Source organism: Lynx rufus, unplaced genomic scaffold (assembly GCF_022079265.1).
Source record: "Lynx rufus isolate CCGP_SWC_20201006 ecotype Redwood Valley unplaced genomic scaffold, mLynRuf1.p SCAF_9, whole genome shotgun sequence".
NCBI lineage: Eukaryota > Metazoa > Chordata > Mammalia > Carnivora > Felidae > Lynx > Lynx rufus.
In genome coordinates, this window is record NW_025814897.1 from 98,697,974 (window position 1) to 98,720,263 (window position 22,290).

The following is a 22,290-nucleotide window of genomic DNA, read 5'->3' on the forward strand; positions in this document are numbered from 1 at the left end:
TCCCATCTCTCTCCAGAGCTCACTCTCTCGGAAGGAATGTCCGGGCTTGGGATTCCCCCCCACTCCTTATCCCACAGCTCAGCCTGGACCCACTCCGGTCTCCTCCCTCCTTTCCCCAAGCACAGACTGAATCAGCGCGGGCCAGGGGAGAGGCAGAAGTCAGGAACAGGGGGTGCAGGCACCACCGGGCTAGGGGCCAAGGGAAGTGAGTGCTCTGAGGCTGCCCCAGGTCGAGGGAGAACCTTCTCCCACACACTCTCTCAGCAGACAGCTGCACCCCCAGAGCTTTTCCGTCTCTCTGCATTGACCCCCGTGGGGGAATTACGGGAGGGGAACTGAGAGTAGCTTCAGATGGTCCTATTACCGCCCCAGGAGCGTCCCCACTCCCCACTCCCCGCGACCAGGGACCGAGACCGCGTTGTCCCATCAGTGCGACCTGTGATAGCACTGTTCCAAGAGGGACGGAAGGAGGTGAGTCGGAAGATCAGTGAAGGGGCTTAAGGACTGGTGCCCGGCCTTCCCTTGGAGCCAGGGACGTCGGGGGAGACCCTCCCTCTCCACTTCCCCCTACTCGCCGCGCGGGGTCAGGAGCCGTGCAACCGATAAGGGTCTTGGGACAGCGGGGCTGCTGGGCCCACCTGGAAGCTCCAAGGAGCCATCCCGGCCTCGGCCCCAAGCGCTGAAAGGGACACACAGCCGGACCTCGCGCTGCAGGCCCTTCCCACGCCCCGGCTTTCCGCGAAGCACAGGACCCTCCTCCGCCGGCGCCCCGCCGCCGCCGCCGGCTGCCCGCAGCCTCCTCCCATTGGCCAGGAGCTCCGCGGGCTCCACCAATGAACACGCCGGACTCCGGCTCGGGGCGGCCCCACAGCGCGCCGGCCTTAATCTCTGGCCCGCAGCGCGCGGCTGGGGGCACCGGGTCCTTCTTTATTTAAATTTAAGGGGCAGGCGCCCGAGACCTGGCTGCGGGACTGGGTGCTGCCAGGAGAGGTATGCGCGGGGGTGCGAGCAGGAGAGTGCGATACCAATCCTCCGAGAGGGAGGAGCAGAGAGAGGAGCCGGGGCTGACTGCGCGTGGCCTCCGAGAAGGAGCTTGTATTGGCATGACTGTAGGAAAAAGTCTTTAACGAGGAGGGAAACAAATCATAATATTTCCTTCTCTGGCTTCCCATCCCCGTTGCCTGGCAAGGCACCCCAGAACGTTCACCCCCTACCCCCAAAGAACCCTATCCCCCCTCTGAACGTTGACCCACGACCCCCTGATGTTCATAAATGTAACCCTCCTTCCTCCCCGGGGCAATAATTTCCTTCAGATAGTCTGAAACCTCAGCTTTTAGCGTGTGAATTAGGGGTAGAGCTGGGTGTGGTTGGGGGAAACATGGACATGCTGGAGCTGAGGAGGCCTGAGGTCCCCAGAGTGGGCTTGAACCCCTCCCTCAACATTGCCAACTCTGTGACTTGGGGTAGGTGGCTTTTTCTCTCTGGACCTCATTTTCTTCATTGGCAGATGGGGGTGTGAATGGGAGGTGAGGACCATGGGCTTTCTCGAGGCCCTTCTGCTTCTAATGTATTGATGATATAAACCAAGCATAACTGAGCTGCTTTGACAGACCAGGCACCAGATAGAAGAAGTAAGGCTACAAAACCCTCTGAAGGGTTTTGCCAGTCCCTTCTGGCATGCTGGCATGAGCAGGAAGTTGGCCTGGAGGTGATGAGACATGCCCACCATTGCCACCAGAGGTCCGACCATCACATAAGGAAGCCCTGAGCAAAGAGGACCGGGTTTTCTGAGTGTCCTCCACCCCCACCCTGCCTGCCCCTTGGCCGCCCTCCCCTTCCACTTGGCTCTCATTTTCTGGAAGCTCCATCCTGTTAGGCCTTGGCTGCTGTTTCCAGCAGGTGGGGTGGGGGCTGCTCACAAAAGGGGGCCAGCTGAGCTCCCTGAGCAGGTTCCTGTGGGCACCCCAAAAGGGGTCTCTGAGAAGGACCTGGCTTATCCTGCCTGGAGCCAAGGCCTTCAGGGACCCCAGCCCAGACTGGAGGAAGTATTTCTCCTCTCCCAGGCCCCGGGAAAGGGCTTGGCAAACCCTTATCGCCTGAGAAGCAGCTGCTGGAGAAATACCTTAGCCACTGACTCACTGTCCTCCCTTCTTCACAACCCCCTCCCACTGGGCCCCACACCAGGCCTTTGAGAGACCCTGAAAGAGTGAGCAGGGGCAAAGCGCCCCCAGCTGGGCTGGCCCAGGCCCTGCAGAGGGTATAGCTAGCACAGTCCTGCCTGTGGCTGGCTGGCTGGTTGGCGGGAGGGGGTGGGGAGGGGATGCCCTGTAAACGGCCTTAGTGTAGGATCACAGTTATTCTTAGAGATGTGTTTAGCTGATGCTTCTGACCTCCTGATTCTGTCTCACCCCAGACATTGATAGATAAATGACCTACTGATGGCATTGCCTCTGGGGAACAAGGACCTCTCCCTCCACCGATGGTTATCATGGGCCAGGTGCTAGGATCCAGCAGGGGAACAAGATACAGACCGTGCCTCAGGGAGTTTTCAGTCTGGCAAACAGGCAATTCTTGAACAGAAGAATGTCTGCTACAATTGGGAAAGGACTGGGCAATGAGGGGTTGTGGACACTTTCCTGTTGTACTTAACTCCCTGGGCCTCAGTTTCCTTATCTGTCAAATGCAAATACGCAACTTCCTTATCTCATTGGGTAATTGTGAGGATTAAATAAAATTGTGCATATGAAAGCACTTCGGAAAGTTAAAATCGCAACAAAACCATAAGGTGACGATAAATTCTGGCAAACTGGGAAAAGGGGAGAGTACCTGAGTCAATAGTTTTCCACATTTATTTTGTCCTTGATTCTCTGATAATTCTTCAGCTCAGCTCAGCTCAGGCCTGGAGTTAGGCTTTTAGGAACTGCAGTTTCCATACTTATAATGGCTAATAACCATTGAGTACTCACTACATACTAGGCACCATTCTGTTATATGTATTCGCTGTATATGTGTTCTATATATAAATGTTGTACGTACTTACTTTACCCTCATAATCCTATAAGGTGAATATTAAGCACCCAACAAATATTTGATCATCATGACAACACTATAAAATAGGAACTATTATTTCCCCTTTACAGATAGGGAAACTGAGGCACTGAGAAGCGAATAACTTAGCAAGTCATGGGGCTAGAATCAAAAACAAGTCCATCTGACTGCACAGATGGTCATGTGGCTCCGAGCCTTATTCTCAGAGGGCTTCTCTGTTCACCCCTTCAGGACTGGGGCAGGCTTTGAGTATTCCACGCCAGAAAGGGCCAACAGCTCCAGACCTTGAACCAATCCCCCAGAAGCCAGTCGTTAACCACTCACCAGGTGGGATGCCAGGGCCTGAAGCAACCCCCTCCCACCATCTCTTCCAACCCACCAGCAAATTCATTCAGTCAGTAAATAATGAACAGCAGGAGCATGTCCTTACATGTTTAGAATTCTTTAGAGAGAAAAACAATAAGCACCTACTATGTGCTAGCCGCTGGGTGCTTTATTAATAATAAGAGGCAATGTTTGTTGAGTAATTATTATGTACCAGGGGCCATTATAAGTGCTTTATATGTATCAATTTAATTCTTACAACAATCCCAGGGCGCCTGGGTGGCTCAGTTGGTTGAGCATCTGACTTCAGCTCAGGTCACGATCTCACAGTTTATGAGTTCGAGTCCCGCATCGGGCTCTGTGCTAACAGCTCGGAGCCTGGACCCTGCTTCGGATTCTGTGTCTGCCTCTCTCTCTGCCCCTCCCCCGCTCATGCTCTGTCTGTCTCTGTCTCAGAAATAATTTTTAAAAATTCTTACAACAATCCTAACAAACTATTATCAGTCTCACTGTACAAAGGAGGAAATGAAACAGAGAGAGGTTAATTAACTTTCCCAAGATCTCAGAGACAAGTATTTTTCAGACTTTTGTGTTTCTGAGAAATATATTTCACTGCATTACCAAGTACCTACACACACACACACACACACACACACACACACACACACACAAGATGAAAACCTCACAGGTATTTAACTTCACTGTGTGTAGTGCACTCTGATACTTTCTATTTTTTCTGTTTTATTTTTTCTTAAATCCTGGTTGTGACCTACTAAATTGATTTCACAACCCATTAATGAGTCACCACCCACAGTTTGAACAGCACTGAGTCACAGCTAGAAGTATCAAGGTCAGGATTCGAACCCAAGCAACATGGCTTCAGAGTCTAATCTCTTGGCATAAAGAAGGAATGTCTTGGAAAGGGGAGAGTCTGGTGGCGTGAGGACAGGCAGGGCCGTGCTAATGAGGGGAGTAGAAGCCTTGATAATCCCATCACCTTTCACTCTAGCAAAAAGATAGTACAAAAGTCATTAATATTGCCTTTGAGATGCAAACGTGCTGGCATAGACACACATTTTTTACTTAGTCTTCCCATGAAGTAGGGTGGACAGAGAAACAGACTCAGGCAGTCTGAGTGATTGAGCCAAGGTCTCAGAGCCAGAACTACAGCATAGCATCCGGTCACCTGTTCAGGAATGCTTTTACGCCCTCCACATCTCACTCTTGAGAATGACGACAGTGAGGCTGGAAATGGCAGTGGAGACGGTGGTGGTGAAGGTAAAGTGGTGACAGTGGTGACGGTCATGATACAAACGATACTAGTTGGTCCTGAGGATGTGGGTAGTGGGGAGGTTGGTGGCAATGGCGGTGGCATTAATGATGGCAGGAAGAATAACGGGCAGGTTGCACTGACAGCGGTGGTGGTAGCAGGCCTGAGGTGGGGGGCAGCACAGCAGCACCTGTGCCCCCTTCCCAGGCTAAGCTCACTGTCCCTGCTTCCCTCCTCCTTCCCTAGCATTTCCCTGAGCACCTGGACCACTTCGCGGAGAACATGGAGGACTTCTCTAATGACCTGTTCAGCAGTTTCTTTGATGACCCTGTGCTGGACGAGAAGAGCCCTCTACTGGACATGGAACTGGACTCCCCCACACCAGGCATCCAGGCTGAGCATAGCTACTCCCTGAGCGGTGACTCGGCACCTCAGAGCCCCCTTGTGCCCATCAAGATGGAGGACACCACCCAAGGTACAACAGGGTAGAAGGACCTAAGGACAGCACGGGCCCAGGAGGGGAGGAAGCTTGTGAGGGGTTGGGGGGGGAGGCCTTCAGGCTAAGACTCCCAGAGGCACACAGGGGAGTCACCCACAAACACCTCTGAGAGGAGTTCGGCCTCCTGCCTTTTTGTTCTCGCTCATATCAAACCCATACGGGCACTTCTCAAAAGGCTGTTTTGCTGGCTTAGAGCAGTTGTGAGCAACGGGGTGGTTCCTGGACCAGCAGCGTCACCTGGGAACTTGTTAGAAATGCAGATTCTCAGTCCGCCCAGACTTGCTGGATCAGAAACCATGTGGGTAGGGCCCAGCCTTCCAGGTGATTCTGATGCACACTTGGGTTTGAGAACCACTGACTTAGAGGAAACAGTGGGGGGAACTAAACCATAAATGTGGACAAGTTTCTGAGACTCTGGAACCTTGCCACCCTCTCATACTGCACTGTCCTCTGAAATGCTGCCTGGGAGAGATGCCTGCACCCTAGTTTTATTCCCGAAGGTATAGTTCCCTAAAGCTCCCCTCCAACCAACCCCCCCCCCCACCTCCTGCCTGTTTAAGCAAAGGGCCCTTTGAGTCTCTCCTGTCTGGTAACCAACACTGGACAACCCCAGACTGTGCCCCACCTAGAAATGGCCCCTTTGGATGTTTCCTCAAATACAGGTGGTCCTGGCCCTGTCACATTTGGCTAGGTGATCATGGATACATCTCTTAGCCTCTATAAAGCCTCAGTTTCTTCATCTACAAATGGGAATAACTATAAATATTTCTATAGTACTGTGTGGTTTACAAAGTATCTTCATGTTAATTATCTCATTTATCTCTCACACTTTTATCTTTATCTCACACTTTTTTCTTCTCACTTTTATCGTAATCCCCATTTGTCTGATCAGAAAAATGAGGCTTCAGGAAAACTAAGCTGTTTGGGTCACACACACAGTAAAATGCGTAGTAGGGACTTGGGAGCAAGCAAGCTCCTTGATACTAAACCTCACACCCTCACCACCATATTTTTCTTGCTCAAGGGCCAGCAGGGGGTACTGGGTTTGAACCCAAACAGGGTTTGGTGTGCATCCTGATGCCTCCACTAGCTGCTGTGTGATCTTGAGCAAGTTGCTTAATCTCTCTGGGCCTCCATTATAAAATGAAGATAACATATGTGCCATAAGTATTCTGGCCTTGGGGTGGGGGGGGGGGGCGCCTGTGTGGCTCAGTCTGTTTACTGTCAGACTCTTGATTCCAGCTCAGGTGGTGATCTTGCAGTTCATGGGATCGAGCCCCAAGTCAGGCTCTGCAGATTCTGCTTAGGATTCTCTCTCCCTCTCTCTGACCGTCCCTTACTTGCTCTCTCTTTCTCTCTCTCTCTCTCAAAATAAATAAACATACATTAAAAAAAGAACTCTGGCCAGAATTTTTAAACATATACATAAAGTACCCAGTTTAGTGCCCAGTACATAATATATAAAAAGAATTAGTGAACATTTTAATTGTGCGTATAAAAGTCCTATTTAATAGGACTAGGCTAGAACCTAGGACTAAAACAATGAACGTTTAATTCCTCTTTCTCTTCAGAGGACAATGGTTTTGAATGAGTTTCTTAATATTCTTATCTATTAAATGGGGATGATAATAATAGTGCCTGCCCCATAGGATTATTGGGAGGGATAAATGAGTTCATATGTATAGAGGGCTAAGAGCTGCACTTAGCTGCTTCTGAGGGTCTTTGAGATTCCCCAGGGGCAGAGATGGGATGTTGTACCCCACTCCACTCACCCCTGAGGGCAGGGCCACCACCTGGGCTTTAAATGGCTGCAGGGCTTGTGGCTGCAGAGGTCTTAGCTTCCCGACATGCCCTGGCCTCTCAGCCAAGCCTCTGGAAGTCATGTCAGTTAGTCCTCAGGCCCCACCCTGGAGAAAGGCAGCATGTGGGGCAGACCCCCTCTCATGGCAGGTTCTCCATCCACCCCCGCTAGGCTAGCCCAGCTCCTTGGCCTCCCCAAGTCTATTTTTAGAGCAATTTGTCTGTGGGCCCTTTGCAGGGGCAGCTTCCCGGAGGCCGGACAACTGGCCCTGTAATTTGGGAAGATTGTGGGTGTTCCTGGAGCCCTGGGGCAGCCTGTGGCCCAGAGCCAGGGCGTTCAGGCTCCCAGCTGGGTGGGGCCTCGTTTCTGAGGTGGGACCAGGCACCACTGACCCCTCTCCCTACCCACAGCAGGCCCCAAAGGCCAAAGCCCCCTCGCCCTTTCCCTGCACACTGGCTCCCCAGACCTGCGCCTCACCTCACCGCTGCCTGGGGCCTGCTGGGGCCACCGTGGGCAGGGCTGACTTAGGGTGCAGGACTGTAGACACTCATCAGGAAAAGGGGTGATGCCTGCCAGCCCTGTGGCCCAGGTGAGGCCAGAGCCCCACTAAGTGGGCAGGAAAAGGACACTGCCATGGGAAACCTGAACATCACACCTCACCACCAACATGACCCCCACCCCCATCACCAGGTCCTATGGATTCTCCCTTCCACATCTGTCCCCAATATGTCCCTTCCTCTCCATCCCCACTGTCACCTCCCTTCCTCAGGCTTCATCTTCTCTCGCTGGGCTATTTCACCAGCCTGCTGAGACTCTCCCTGCTTCTGTCTTGCCTGCAGTCAGTCCAACCAATGCATGCACACACGCAGAATGATTTTTTTTTTTTTTTTTGATATTACAAATCTGAGTGCGCTTAAAACCCTTCAGTGCTTCCCCATTACCTTTAGGACAAAGTCACAGCTGTGAGTCTGGCCCATCTTCCCCTTTCCTTTCCATTCCGGCTGCCCTAAACTTGCTTGTGACTGTCACTAGGTCCCCAGCGTCTAGCACAGTGCTCAGCAGATGTTCCCTGGATGGCAGCCATTGTAGTGACCATAGCTAGCTTTTATTGAACATTTACTTCTTGCCGGGCACTTTTACAGATGAAGAAGCTAAGGCTCAGAGAGGTTAAGCAACTTGCCTAAGGTCCCACAGCCAGTCAGGAGGGGTCCAGATCTGTTGTCCACACCTGCTGTGTGAGCTGCTGAATGAAGAAGATGCCCCACGTCTTCTGGCCCCAGGCTATGTCACAAGCACCCCCCTCTGCCCTTGCCTGCCTGCCGCCCTCCGTTCCCTGGCATCTCAGTCCAGAGGAGCTCCCAGGGGGAGGAGGGGGGCAGAGCCCTCTGCTCGGGGAGTCCCCTGAGCCTGGTCCTGCCCCCTTCCCCAGACGTGGAACAGGAAGCATGGGTGCTGGGACACAAACTGTGCTCCGTCATGGTGAAGCAGGAGCAGAGCCCGGAGCTGCCCGTGGACCCTCTGGCCGCCTCCTCAGCCATGGCTGCTGCTGCTGCCATGGCCACCACCCCGCTGCTGGGCCTCAGCCCCCTGTCCAGGCTGCCTGTCCCCCACCAGGTGAGCCTGGGGACGGTTCCCGGGGGCTGAGGGAGGGAGGCAGGGTGGTGGGTCTCTGTGGGAAGAGGCCTTCAAAGCCCTGTGTACCCCAGGGCTACGTGAACTGGGAGCCACGTGACCCTTGGGACTGAGGGTCAGAACTCCCATGGACCCCCTCACCTTCCTAGAATGGGCACAAACCGTAGCACCCTCGGAGTAAGCTGGGGGCCTCACTGTGTGCAGAAGGAAGTTTACAAGGACCCAGGCAGGGCTGGGCACCAGGGGCCTGGTCCACGGTCTCAGAGACAGACATGGCACAGGCCGTGTTATTTTCTCAGAGCATCAGGACTTTAAAAAGGAAAGACCAAATATGAGAATTCAAAAGTTTTGCTGTACTTCAGTTGTATATGCTCATGAGATCAACGTTTTTTACCTCAGACACTCATGCCATTACCCCCCCCCCCCCACCTCCCACCACCACCACCCTCCATGATACATGGATAACAGCATTCAGCTATAGATCCAACATCTGAAGAGCCTCCTGGACCAAGTCTCCGGGCCCTGCCTGTGTCCTGGCTCTGAGCACGTTGCCTTCTTTTTATTCCTTCAGCTTCCTTGTCTGTAAAATGGGAGCATGAACTGGCTCTAAAAGGCTTCTTGGCCCGGAGTCTACAATCTAAGGGCCATCTTAAAATCCCTAGTTACGGGTTTGACCAGCTCTGCCCCCTGCTGGCCACGCATCTCACCCGATCAAAATGTATGTGGCCAAAGGCAAGCTCAGCCCCTCCCTACCCCACCATCAACCCGTTGGACCAAGGGTCTGCTGCAAAAGTGGAGGATCTGTTGTGACCACCTCCAAGGCTGGCTCAGCGACTCCTCAGGCCTTGGCAAAGCAGGAAGGGAAGGCGCGGCAGCAGCCGCCAGAGTCTTGGAGGTGGGCATGTGCCTCAGAGAAGGAAACTGAGGCTCAAGGAGCTAAGCGACTTGCCCAGAATCACACAGTCAGAAATAATGAACGGCATTCCAAACTCTGCAAGACCCAGAAGCCCACACTTCCCACTCTAGTGAGGTCACAACACCCTTGTGGAAGGCACAGGAACCAGAAGTTGGCATTGTCAGTCACAGGCTGTGGGACCCACCCTTCCCATCACAATGCCTTCTCTGTCACTTGAGGGCTGAGCTAGGATGCAGACCAGGGAGTCTCCAAGGTCTCTGCCAATTTGAACCTTCTGCGATTCTTACTCATCTGCCTAAATTGGGGATTCTGTGTCCCACCCAGAATATCATGACCTCTCCCTGCTGGCTGCAGAACCAGAGGGGAGCCTTGGTCCTGAAATCCAGCACCCAACAACAGTGCCTTCCTCAAAGAGAACACCACTTAGGTGCAGGTTGATCATCGTGTGTAGGCAGCCATGCGTGTTCTTGATGTCCTTTCTGTAGCAGCAAGTGGGAATATAAAGAAATAGGGATGCGTGTTTGTTTAAAACATAGATCTAGGGGCGCCTGGGTGGCTCCATCGGTTAAGCGGCCGACTTCGGCTCAGGTCATGATCTCGCAGACCGTGAGTTCAAGCCCCGCGTCGGGCTCTGTGCTGACAGCTCAGAGCCTGGAGCCTGTTTCGGATTCTGTGTCTCCCTCTTTCTGACCCTCCCTCGTTCATGCTCTGTCTCTCTCTGTCTCAAAAATAAATAAACGTTAAAAAAAATTTAAAAAAAAACCCATAAATCTAGTTCTGTTAGTCCCTTGCAATCCAACCCTTTAGGGGCTCCTTATTGTTGCAAACTTCCTTGTCTGGTCCCTTTCTACCTTCTGTGAATCCTCCCGCCACCCCCACGCCACCCCCTCGCCAAGCCATCTGATCTTGTTTCCTACCCCTCCACCCCTGGCACACACCCCTACCCTCTGGACGCCCTGAATACTGAGTTTCCGGATCCAGCCATGTTCTCTGGCCTCTGTGCCTTTGCAGATACTTTTCCCTGCACTTGGAATGCCTTTCCCCTCACCACTGGCCCCATCCTTTGTTTGGAACATTCCTGTTTATACTTCAGGACTCGTTTCAAACTTCAGTGGCTGAGGGAGCTTACCCTGAGCCCCCAGCCAGTTCATGCCTTCTTAGTCTGTGCTATTGTTACCACTCACTGAACAGCTTCAGTGTGCCAGACGTTACCTCTCATCCTCTCCGCAAACTCTCTGCAAACCACATAGCAAACCACATAACACCATACCACGGCCTACCGCCTACATGGCCTTCACAGTCCGTGCAGGGCAGCCTCCACTAAAAAAATGGCCTTGGCCTTGGAGGTCACAAGAAGCTCTCCTTCTCTGAGCATAAGGTCTAAACTACAGTGGGGCACTTGGGTGGCTGAGTCAGTTGAGCGTCCGCCTTCGGCTCAGGTCATGATCACACAGCCCGTGAGTTCGAGCCCCGCATCGGGCTCTGTGCTGACAGCTCAGAGCCTGGGGCCTGCTTCAGATTCTGTGTCTCCCTCTCTCTCTGCCCCTCCCCTGCTCATGCTCTGTCTCTCTCCGTCTCAAAAATAAATAAAAACATTTTAAAAACTTAAAAAAAAAATAAACTACACTAACCACTTGACCATCATTCTCTTCTCTTAGGTCTGACTTGGCTTCTCCAATCCTGAAAACCTGCCTCTGCTCCCTCTGGGCTGTGCTCGGAACACTGAGCCCCGCCACCTCCTTATGTGCAGAGCAGACTGCCAGACTCAGGGGAGGGTGGGAGGTTGAATGGCATGGTGGGGACAGCCCCAAGGACAGCTGATGGAGATGGACCTATGTCTTCCCCAGGCCCCAGGAGAGATGACTCAGCTGCCAGTGATCAAAGCGGAGCCCCAGGAGGTGAATCAGTTCCTCAAAGTGACACCAGGTATGTCCAGAAAGGGACTCTGCCTCTCTCCAGTCTTGGGCAGACAGCATCCCTACTCCCTTGGCCCAGCCCACCCATCTCCCTCGACAACTCCCATCTCTCTTGAGAATATCCCTTCCTCCCTCCCCTTCACACTTTCCCTTCCTCAAGCTCCCTTCTTACCCAATCTACAACTGTCATCTCTGTTACTGACACTCTCACCCTGTTTGCTAATCCCCCTCCCATCATTCACTGATGATGCCCACTCTGTAGCCATCCATCCTTCCATCCATTTATCCATCCATCCATCCATCCATCCACCCAGTGAGTTCATTGTGCATGTCCCAGTACCAGGAGCTGGGGAAGCAGAGAGAGAAGACAGTTCCTGTGCCCAAGGAGATCAGAGTAATGAAGGCCAATATCATAGCAGCCAAATGGATTAAAGTTGGCAGATCCCAGGAGGCCTTGGAAGCCTCCCAGATCTGACAAGGAGGAAGGGAACAGAGGAAGCTTCTTGGATTGGCCAGAAGGAGAAAAGGCTAACTGAATCTTTCCAGTCCCACCCCATTAATCCATCAAACATTCATGAAGCATCTACTATGTATCAGGCCCTGGGCTCAGTAGCACATGCTTTAGAAGGATGAATAGGGCCCCAGTTTCACCCTCAGGTTGCTCACTTCCTTGGAGAGAAGACTCACAGAAGGCAGAAAGGGGCCACTGTGAAAACACATCGCCTTGTAGGGTGCCCTTCCATCCGTAAAGCATTTTTACAAACATTAGCTCATTCCATCCTCGTGGCTCCCTTCCAACAGGAAAGTGAGGCTGGGAGAGGCTAATAAACATGACTATAGGCCACACACTGGGGCAGGTGACAGCAGAACTTGAAGTCAGGCTCTCTGGCTCCAAGTTCAGGGCTCTTTAAGAGGCAAATCAAAGTCTGGGAAAGGAGAAAGGACTCCTGCAGGGGGCAGTTTGGGGCAGAGCCTAGAAGGATGCAGCTGTTCCTCCTAAGCCTCAGCCCAGAGCCTTCAGGTCTCCACACCTGCTATTAGCTGGGCTTTCTGTGCTGACCTGGGAGCTCTCCCTGCAGCTAGGCTCTCGGTCCTCATGGCTCTACCCAGGCTTCTTCCTGACCACCTCAAGTGTCAGTCTTCCTGATGCTGTGGCCACAGAGAAGCAACAGGGGTGGGGAGGCTGGGGAGAGCAGTGCCCCTGGCTGGTCTGCCGAAAGCCCGATGCTGTCCTGTTACCCTGAAGTTGAAAGAGGAACCCCTGGGGTTGATGTGGCTAAAAGTTTTGCAGTGGAAAAAAAGAAGTGACAGAGGCTGTTGCTTGCCCAGCCTGATCCCCATGGGTCTGACTGCGGGCAGATTCCAGTCACCTCTGGGGTTACCAAGCTGGAGGCTCAAAGGGTCTGGACCCTGTGAAGTCAGGGATGGGGGAGGGACTTCAAGAATCTGGCCTCCATGATATCCACACCAAGGACCAGGCTTAAGGGAGCCAGACCTCTGTGGCGTCAGAGATGGGATGGCACTCAGGAATCAACTTCGGAGATGTCAGCTCATCTATGTGACATGGCAGAGGGGCTTGTGATGTTACAGCTGGTCAAGGCCCCAGTGTTCCGTTCCCCACTGTCAGGGCTGGCTGACCTCTGATGTCCAAGCAGAGCTGGGATGCAACCCTGCTAACCTGGATTCCCCCGCTCTCCCCAGAGGACCTGGTGCAGATGCCTCTGACGCCCCCCAGCAGCCACGGCAGCGACAGTGACGGCTCCCAGAGTCCCCGCTCTCTGCCCCCCTCCAGCCCTGTCCGGCCCATGGCCCGCTCCTCCACGGCCATCTCCACCTCCCCCCTTCTCACCGCCCCTCACGTAAGCAGCTGGGGGTGGGCTGACCCTAGAGGCAAGGAACTGAGTAAGTCCACCCTGTACATGACCAGCAGGGAAGGGTCTGGGGAGCCCCAAGCCTGATCCTCATCCCTATCAGAATTCAGAGAGGTGCCTGCCTGGCAGATGGGAGTGAGAATCTTTCAATCCTGCTTTGGGGTGAAGAGGAACCAGGTAGAGAGGTCCAAGAGGCCTGCCAAACCCACACTGTTGCTGAGCCAGGACTAGAACTTGACATTCCTGACCTCTAGGGGGATGGCCCAGGCTCTAGGAGGCCCAAAAGCCCCCAGGAAACATGGAGCTAGGCCCTGAGTCCTGGGATGAGTGTGGAGCCTCCCAAGTGGAGACTGTAGGGACATGAGGGGGCTGCTGCTTAGGGGCTCTGGGCAAGCAAGCTTTGAGGCTGTGGATTCCAGAATGGGATCTAGGGACACCCCCGCCCCCCACCACAATAATAGGCTGAGTGCCTAACATGCTGGGCTCCCAGCACTGTTGATTCATGTTATCGGATTTAATTCAGATCCACCCTTTTTCAGATTGGGAAACTGAGGCTAAGAGAGTCGAGTACCTTCCCCAAGTCACACAAAGAGTAAAGGGCAGAGCTTGAACTGGAATCCAGGGCTGTCTGGTTCCTAACCATCATGTCGTACTTCCCACAGAAATTACAGGGGACATCAGGGCCACTGCTCCTGACAGAGGAGGAGAAACGCACCCTGATTGCTGAGGGCTACCCCATCCCCACGAAGCTCCCCCTCACCAAAGCCGAAGAAAAGGCCTTAAAGAGGGTCCGGAGAAAAATCAAGAATAAGGTAAAGCATGAGCTGGACCCAGTCCCTTCCCTAGGACTTCCTTGGTGGGTGGAAGCCTCTGCTCCCCTGGTGATGCCAGTCCTAAAATTGAGGATCCCCAGGAAGTGGTTACGTGGCTATGGTAACCCCTGTTCGGGGGCTTGCCCCTCTAGATCTCGGCCCAGGAGAGCCGCCGCAAGAAGAAGGAGTACGTGGAATGTCTAGAAAAGAAGTAAGCATCCTGGGCAGGGTGGCAGGCCTGGGACCCACTCCCCAGCCTGCCCCGCTCTCCCTGGTCCTCTCTCAAAGGGCACCAGAGCAGAGGGCGTGGGGAGCGGGCTGCCACAGGGAATGGTGGGGCAGGGGTGGGGGGCGGGCAGCAGTGGGTCTGGAGGCTGCCTCTGAGCCTTTGCCTACTTGGCCCCCTCAGGGTGGAGACATTTACATCAGAGAACAATGAACTGTGGAAGAAGGTAGAGACCCTGGAGAATGCCAACAGGTGAGTTGTCCCACCTGTCTCCTCCCTGGCCCCCACCCTTCTGCAGCCAGTGCCTGGCTCTGGCATAGCTCTGGGAGGCAGGAGAGAGACGGGGTAACTGAGTTCAGGATGACAGGAACCCTGCAGAGCCTGGGACCCCTGGCCTCCCATCCTTCTCCATCCGCACATAGCTCTATATGCTATGACAGGGCAGGTGCGACGCTTAAATGAGCTGATGTGGAGCAGTGGCTTTCCAAGTGTGACCCCAGACCAGCAGCAGCAGCCCCTGGGAACTTTCAGAAATGCTTATTTTCAGGCCTCAAGCCAGACCTAGTGAACCAGGAACTCCCCGGGGAGGGCTCAGCAACCTGTGTTTTAATAAGCCCTCCAGGTGATTTTGGTGCACCCTAAAGTTAGAACCGCTGGTGTAGGTGTTGCTGCTCAGGGTTCTTCTTACCAACAAACAGCATCGGCACCACCTGCAGAATCAGGGTCTGCGTTTCCACAAGATCCTTCAGTGATTCACAGGCACAATTAAGTTTGAGAAACATCAGTGTGGAGCCGGCACAGGGCCTGGTGGCCACATAAAATCACAGCCTGGGTTTTTTGTTTGTTTTGTTTTGTTTTTTATCCCATTCTGCCATGTTTGCGATTCTGGGAAAACCATTAAACCTCTCTGGGCCCCAGTTGCTTTGTCTAAATGAGGATTATAGAAGCTCTGTCTCACAGGATTTGTGTGAAGGTTCGATGAGACAGTGCAAGCAAAGGGCCCAGAGCTGTGCTTGGCGTTTGAGAATGCTGAATTCATGTCAGCTCTTCTTCTTCTTTTTTTAATGGTTATTCTGAATTCTTGATGGTGCCTAGCCATGAGCCCACAGTAGGTCTTTAATAATTATTTGCTGGGGTAAATTAAAATGACGTAGATGACAGCTGGTAATTCGCAGGTGCTCAACAGAAGGCTTTTTCCTTCTTTCCTCCCTTCTCCCCCAGCTTCTCCAGCAGGATCCAGCCACTCCCCTGATTGACCTGGAGAATGCCCCCCACTCAGGGAAGGGAGGCGGGAGTCCGCACCCCTCACCCCTCTACCTCTGGCCCAGATTCCTCTCTGGCCCAAAATAGGGCCAGGCCCTTGGAGCTATTTCGCCACCTGCTGTACATTCTGGTAACTGCAACCCCACTGCCCGGCTAGGTGGAGGAAAGCGATGGTTAAACTGTTACTCACCAGGCATGGGCTGAGTCCCCCCTGCGTGTGCCCGGAGGATTCCACGTTGGATGGGACCCGGTCCTCGCCCTCAGGGAGCCCACAGTTAGTGAAGGAGACTGACATGGCAATCCGTAAATAAACGAAGTGCTGCAGGTGCTGTGATAAAAGCAACAAAACAAAATCAACGAAAATGGGAGTTACCATTTACTGGACCCTCACTACACACCAGACAGCTGCCACACGTGGCCGTCTTATCAGCTCAGGGAGTTGTGGGGTTCAAAGACAGGAAGGTCAATTTAGCTGTGGCTGGTGTAGGTGAAGAAAAAGGTGACCTCAGCCCAGGTGGGGTAGACCCTCCTCCCACCCCCACTTTGGTGAGGAGCAACCCTGAACTCCCGTAGGGTGACCCAGCTGTTCACTATGAGACAGGCCCCAGGTCCCCCCAAGCCACACCGCAGAGGAGCCAAGCGGGAGGTGACCTTTTCTGTCGTGACTGAAATGGACACCTGGTGTGGAGGCTAAGGCTGGAGCCAGCCCAGGTGCACCCTGGGAGAGCTCCAGGAGGCAGAGATGCCTGCGGGGTCAGAGCGTGCCAGGTGACCACTGTGCCCTCCTCAGGACCCTGCTGCAGCAGCTGCAGAAACTCCAGACTCTGGTCACCAACAAGATCTCAAGACCTTACAAGATGGCCGCCACCCAGACTGGGACCTGCCTCATGGTAGGTGCTGTTCCCTCACCCCAGGGCCACACAAGGACGAGACTTCCCCAGGCTGGCTTTCTAGGAAAGCAGGCAGAGCTTGGAGGGATTGGCCACATCACCAAGGTACACGATCCTAGTGCCTGGTGAGCTGGCTCCTGCAGACCCCAGCCTCTTAAACCAAGCCCATGGAGCCTTCTAGAACATGACCTTCCGTGATGAATTCTAACACCGTGTGGATGTGTAGTGGCTCACGTGAACCCAGCTAGGGGATAGCAGGGCAAGTCCCTTGAGGAGGCCACTTCTACAAGGCCGCTGGGGAGGAAAGGGCTTAAGGAAACACAAGGAAGTTTGGACTTGGTTCTTTCTTTCTGGAACCAATAGCGAGGAGAAGGTTGAGCAAATCTCTAGAAAGCCAAAAGAATATGCAGGGTGTGGCTCAGGCCTCTGCAAGACCCTCTTCCACTCTGTCCTGGAAATGTGAGGCCTGCTGCCCCTAGGCTGATCACTCCCCAGGCCCTCTGAGAGCCTCACACTGTCAGGTGGCAGTCACCCTGTGGGCAGGGCTCAGTTCCTGGTGCGTGACTCTCAGCTCCTCTTGTGAGAACCTGGTATGATGCTCTGTCCCCCTCCCTTAACCCCCCAAACCGCCACCTACTCCTTTCTCCCTGTCCTGATTCCTCCACCTTATAAGTTATAACCATGTTGACCACTTTCCTCTTTTTCTAATGCTGCCTATGGCGGTTCCCTACAACGAGCTGCGATGCTCTGAGCAGCCTCCCCAACCTTCTCCAGAAAGGGTAGAAGAGCCCACATCTAGGGGGTAGTTGGCTCTGGGTGCTGCTTTTTTGGAAAAACACAGAGGCTTTTATACCTATTGGTTTGGGGGCAGAAGGATTGAGGGTGGCTCTGACCACCGCTCTCTCTCCACTACCAGGTGGCGGCCTTGTGCTTCGTTCTGGTGCTGGGCTCCCTTGTGCCCTGCCTCCCTGAGTTCTCCTCCAGCTCCCAGACTGTGAAGGAAGACCCCGTGGCCGCTGACAGCGTCTACACAGCCAGTCAGAGTGAGTGGGCCAGGCTATGTTACCTGAGCCAGGCCATCTTCTCTCAGCCCCAACTTCCAGACAGAAGCCAGACACGAGAATGGAGCCAGGTTCTGGGTGGGCGTTATCTTCTTCTGTGCCCTCATTTTGCAAATGGGGAAACTGAGGCTCCGAAAGGGCATATGATTTATTCAATGTTGGTTGTAGAATTGGGACTGCAGGGCAGACCCCCTAATCCCAGCCCACCCAAGAGTGGCTCAGAGGGGCTAACAGGAATGTTCCCACCCTAGCCCCGACGAATTATGGTACCGGTGGTCATGGGGCATCTGCTAGACACCATTAGTATTTCACGAATGGGATGGCAAATGAGTTTCAGTTCAAGGGCCCTTTCCAATAAGGTGGTGGTGGCTGTCTGAAGCACTATGTGAAGGACCCTGACATAGCACTCAGGAGCAGCAGGAAGGAGTGCCAAGACCCACTGGTAATGTCTACCTTGGGCAGAAGAGGGGCCATGGTGGTGTGAGCTCAGATATTTACCGTCCCATAGGGGGTTGTAAGGTACAGTGGTTAAGAGCGGGGGTGCCTCAGAGTCGGTCATACCTGCCGTGGCCGTTTGCTAACTGCGCGACCTTGGGCATGTGCCTTAAGCTCTCTAAGCATTAATTTCTTCATCTGAAACGCGGGAGTCACAGCTCTACTCTTACCAAGCACGGTTGTTGTGACAACTAGATGGCAAGGTGCACAAACACTCTTAGCACAGTGTCTGGTGTAGAGCAAGCACTTACTAAATGAGCACACTGCCACCTTTTCGAAGACCACACGAGAGGAGAGAAAAGTTATAATATGTGGGTGGCAAGGGGGAGAACTGGTAGAGGGTGCAGCAAAGAACAGTATGGATTTCCAGAGGTGGAAGATACTTCAGGTAGACCCACAGAGGAACTTTCTGGCTGTTCATCATTTACCAGGAATGAATTTATCTAGCAGGGCAGGAGGAAGAGGAAACAGATGGGAGGTCAGAGAGGGAGGGGACAGGGAGGAGTGAGATTCGAGAAGGAGAGATATGCAGGGAGAATGAGCTAGACCAGCAGGGCCTTGAGGGGAGGAAGGGGTGGGGAGGGTTAGGGGAAGAGGAAGTGGAGGTGGTGAGTGAAAACCACTCCCTGGACAAGGGTGGCCTGAGAAGACAGGACAGTTGCTAAGGAGAGGTGGGCCACAGGGGTGTAAGGGCTTGCGAGTCACGTATCCATTTTCCAAGAGCAGAGGGGCTCTTGTGTATTTGGAGGTAGAGGAAACCCCAGGAGAGGAAGGGATGGAAGTTGGGGGTGGGGGCAGCATTAATGAACAAAGCCAGAGTCAGAGGAGGCGAGGGAATGAAGGAGCCCCTTGCAGTGAATGCAGTGCGTGGCAGGCCCTGTGTGCATCTGTGGTAGGAAGTGGCTTCTGGAACTGGCTTTTCAGAGCTGGTGTATTGCTCAATTGCAGGGAGTGCCTTTCACACAGACCCTTGGGTCAGGGCCTGAGGGCTGGAGCCAGGCAGACCTGGGTTTGCCTCTCACCTCTAGTGTCCCCGATAAGTAGAACCTCGGTTACCTGTTCTGTGAAACTGGGCTAAAAATATCTCGTTCCCAGGAGTTTCTGTGAGTTGTTAGTGATTTGATACAGGTCAAAGGGCTTTGCACGATGCCTGGCACAAAGTAGATATCCAGGGGCGTGTGCGTGGTTCAGTCGGTTAAGCGGCTAACTCTTGATCTCAACTTGGGTCTTGATCTCAGGATTGTGAACTCCAGCCCCGCACTGGGCTCCACACTGGGCATGAAGCCTGCATAAAACAAAACAAAACAAAACAAAACAAAACAAAACAAAACAAGGTCGATATCCAACAAATTTGTTTTCTTTTCCTTCATTTCCCTGAAGGGCATACTAGGGCCTAGAATGGGGAAGAGATTGATTCAAGGTCTCACAGAAAGTGAATAGTGGAGGTGGGATTAGAATTCAGCTCGCAGATGCCCCGCCCCGGTATCCTCTGCTTAGGAAGAACTACTTTCTCAGAGTGCTTACTATGAACAGTTCCAATCACTTTCTCTATATTGTCTCATTAAACCACATCTACTTGAGGTTGGCCCTAGTATCCCTATTTTACAGATGAGCAAACTGAGGCTCAGAAAGCCTAAAGCAAAGGCCTGATTTTCCTGAGGTCATGCAAATTGGAAATGTTAGAGCTGGGATTCAAACTCAGGTCTGCAAGATTTCAGGACCCTCATCCTTAACTAGTGGGCCAGGAACGTGGCTGGGAGGAGGGGGCCTCGACAACTGAGGCTCACCCTGTGCTCTCTGTCTAGTGCCCTCCCGGAGCCTCCTGTTCTACGATGAGGGGGCAGGCTCGTGGGAGGATGGCCGCAGTGCCCTGCTGCCTGTGGAGCCCCCAGATGGCTGGGAGATCAAGCCGGGGGGGCCGGCAGAGCAGCGGCCCCAGGACCACCTGCAGCTTGACCACCTGGACAGCACCCACGAGACCACCAAGTACCTGAGTGAGGCCTGGCCAAAAGACGTCGGTGGAAATGGCACCAGCCCCGACTTCTCTCATCCCAAGGAGTGGTTCCGTGAGAGGTGAGTGGGTGGCCCCTTCCCTTCCTGGCGTCCCAGTCTCCACCCACACTGTGCCCTGGTCCCCGTGTCAGCCACACATCCCCAAGGCCCCATCCGTCCCGCATCCTGATCCAGCATGCAGAGGGGTGAGAGGGTCCTTCACTGGACAGATTCACCCTGATTTCTGTTCTCTCTCCAGGGATCTGGGCCCCAATACCACCATCAAACTCTCATAGGCCGTGCCAAGACCCAGGACACAGGACGTACCCCCTGGCGCCCAGAAGAGGGGTGGTCTTGCTCTCTAACCCGGATCCAGCTTGTAACCCTGCCTGCCCCCTGGGCTCCCAGCCCAGGAGAAGGGGTTCCACTTTTCCCCAGACCTTCTTTGCCCCAATCTTTACCAGGGCCTTTCCTTTCCCCACCACAATCGGACTGTTCCCTTGGGCTGACCACTCTGTTCTCACCCCACCCTCCCACAACCATCCGTCCTTCTCAGATAAACCACTCACTGGGCTAACCCCTTCCTTTCTCATAATGACCAACACGACCACTGCCTCCCTGCCCCCCCCCCACAAACATACACATCAACATACCGACATACACACACACACACACCCCTCACCCCCGCCCCACTGTACAGAGACCAAGAACAGAAATTGTTTGTAAATAATGAACCTTATTTTTTATTATTGCCAATCCCCTAAGATATTGTATTTTACAAGTCTCCATCCTCCCTTCACCCCTCCCTTGTTTTATATTTTATGAAGTTAGTGCGGGCTTTGCCGTTCCCTGGCCCTCTCCTGGCCTCCCCTGCTGCTGCCCAAGCCGCTGGGCCTTTTTAATTGCCAAACTGCTTCGTCCATCAGCTCAGCACATGCTTTAAGAAGGCAAAAGTAAAAAAAAAAAAAAAGATGCAGCATCAATTCCCGACTTTGTGCCTTTCTTCGTGGGGGAGGGGGAGGCGACAAAGACTGAGGGATGGGGGAGTGAGAAGGGGACGTTTATATTCCGACAGGGTCTGATTGGGAGCATGGGGATATGAGGAGGCATTTCTTCTGGGCTCCCTCTTCCAGCCGGGCGCAGGATTCAAACTAGATGGTCAAAAGCTTCTGCTATAATCCCCCCACCCCACGGCTCCTCCTCCTACTGCTGACTGTGGAGGCAGAAGAGCAGATGAGCCACCGTCTTGGCCTTTGGGGATGCGAACTGCAAGTGTCAAGCATCTCCTTGGACCAGACGCTGTGCCACACACTTTGCATGCAGGACCCAGTTTGGTCCTCCTAAGACCTGCCAGCATTTCAGCTCTCGTATCCTTTGCCTCAGCTGGGTTGAAGGTACAGACTCCAGAGGAGAAGAGCTGTGTTTGACTGACTCCCAGAGCTGCCACTCACCAGCTGTGTGTGACATGGCCTAAGGTGGCCTCCAAGCTTCCCGACCCCACACTCCCCCCACCCCGGTACACACCTGTTTAATCCCTTCCCCTAGGGTATGTAGAGGACCTGTAAACATAAGGGGATGTCACTCCCGTAATTAGGTGACCTTTTATAGCAATAGTAAAGAGATTTTGCAGTTGTAATTAAGACCCCAAATCAATTGATTTTGAGTGCATCAAAGGGGAGACTATCCTTAGTGGGTGTGACTTAGTCAGGTGAATGCCATTTAAAAAGGGACTGGGCAGGGGCGCCTGGGTGGCTCAGTCAGTTAAGCGTCCAACTTTGGCTCAGGTCATGATCTCACGGTCCGTGAGTTCGAGCCCCGCATCGGGCTCTGTGCTGACAGCTCAGAGCCTGGAGCCTGTTTCCGATTCTGTGTCTCCCTCTCTCTCTGACCCTCCCCCGTTCATGCTCTGTGTCTCTCTGTCTCAAAAATAAATACACATTAAAAAATAAAAATAAAATAAATAAATAAATAAAAAGGGACTGGGCAGGGGCGCCCGGGGGGTTCAGGTGGTTAAGTGTCCAACTCAGGTCATGATTTCACGGTTCGTGAGTTCGAGCCCCACATCGGACTCTGCACTGATGGTGCGGAGCCTGCTTGGGATTCTCTCTCTCCCTCTCTCTCTGCCCTTCCCCCACTTGCACTATCTCTGTCTCTCTCCAAATTAAATAAACTTAAAAAAACAAAAAACCTTTAAAAAAAATAAAAAGGGACTGGGCAGGGTGCCAGCGTGACTCAGAAGCTCCAACTCTTAATTTAAGTCCAGGTCATGACTTC

At 53.3% G+C, this 22,290-nt stretch overlaps 1 protein-coding gene across 1 annotated transcript in view; it reads left to right on the forward strand.

The window, feature by feature from the left end:
* The window catches only part of CREB3L1 (cAMP responsive element binding protein 3 like 1), a 35,253-nt gene extending 14,254 nt beyond the window's left edge, over positions 1-20,999 (forward strand). Inside the window, exons 2-12 of the mRNA XM_047072302.1 lie at positions 4,889-5,117; positions 8,372-8,556; positions 11,338-11,416; positions 13,108-13,265; positions 13,940-14,089; positions 14,242-14,300; positions 14,499-14,567; positions 16,369-16,468; positions 17,385-17,511; positions 19,830-20,097; positions 20,276-20,999. Of these exons, the coding sequence (XP_046928258.1) occupies positions 4,889-5,117; positions 8,372-8,556; positions 11,338-11,416; positions 13,108-13,265; positions 13,940-14,089; positions 14,242-14,300; positions 14,499-14,567; positions 16,369-16,468; positions 17,385-17,511; positions 19,830-20,097; positions 20,276-20,312 (1,461 nt within the window). The 3' untranslated portion in view covers positions 20,313-20,999. The remainder of the gene's footprint in view (positions 1-4,888; positions 5,118-8,371; positions 8,557-11,337; positions 11,417-13,107; positions 13,266-13,939; positions 14,090-14,241; positions 14,301-14,498; positions 14,568-16,368; positions 16,469-17,384; positions 17,512-19,829; positions 20,098-20,275) is intronic.
* The last annotated feature ends 1,291 nt before the right edge of the window (positions 21,000-22,290 follow it).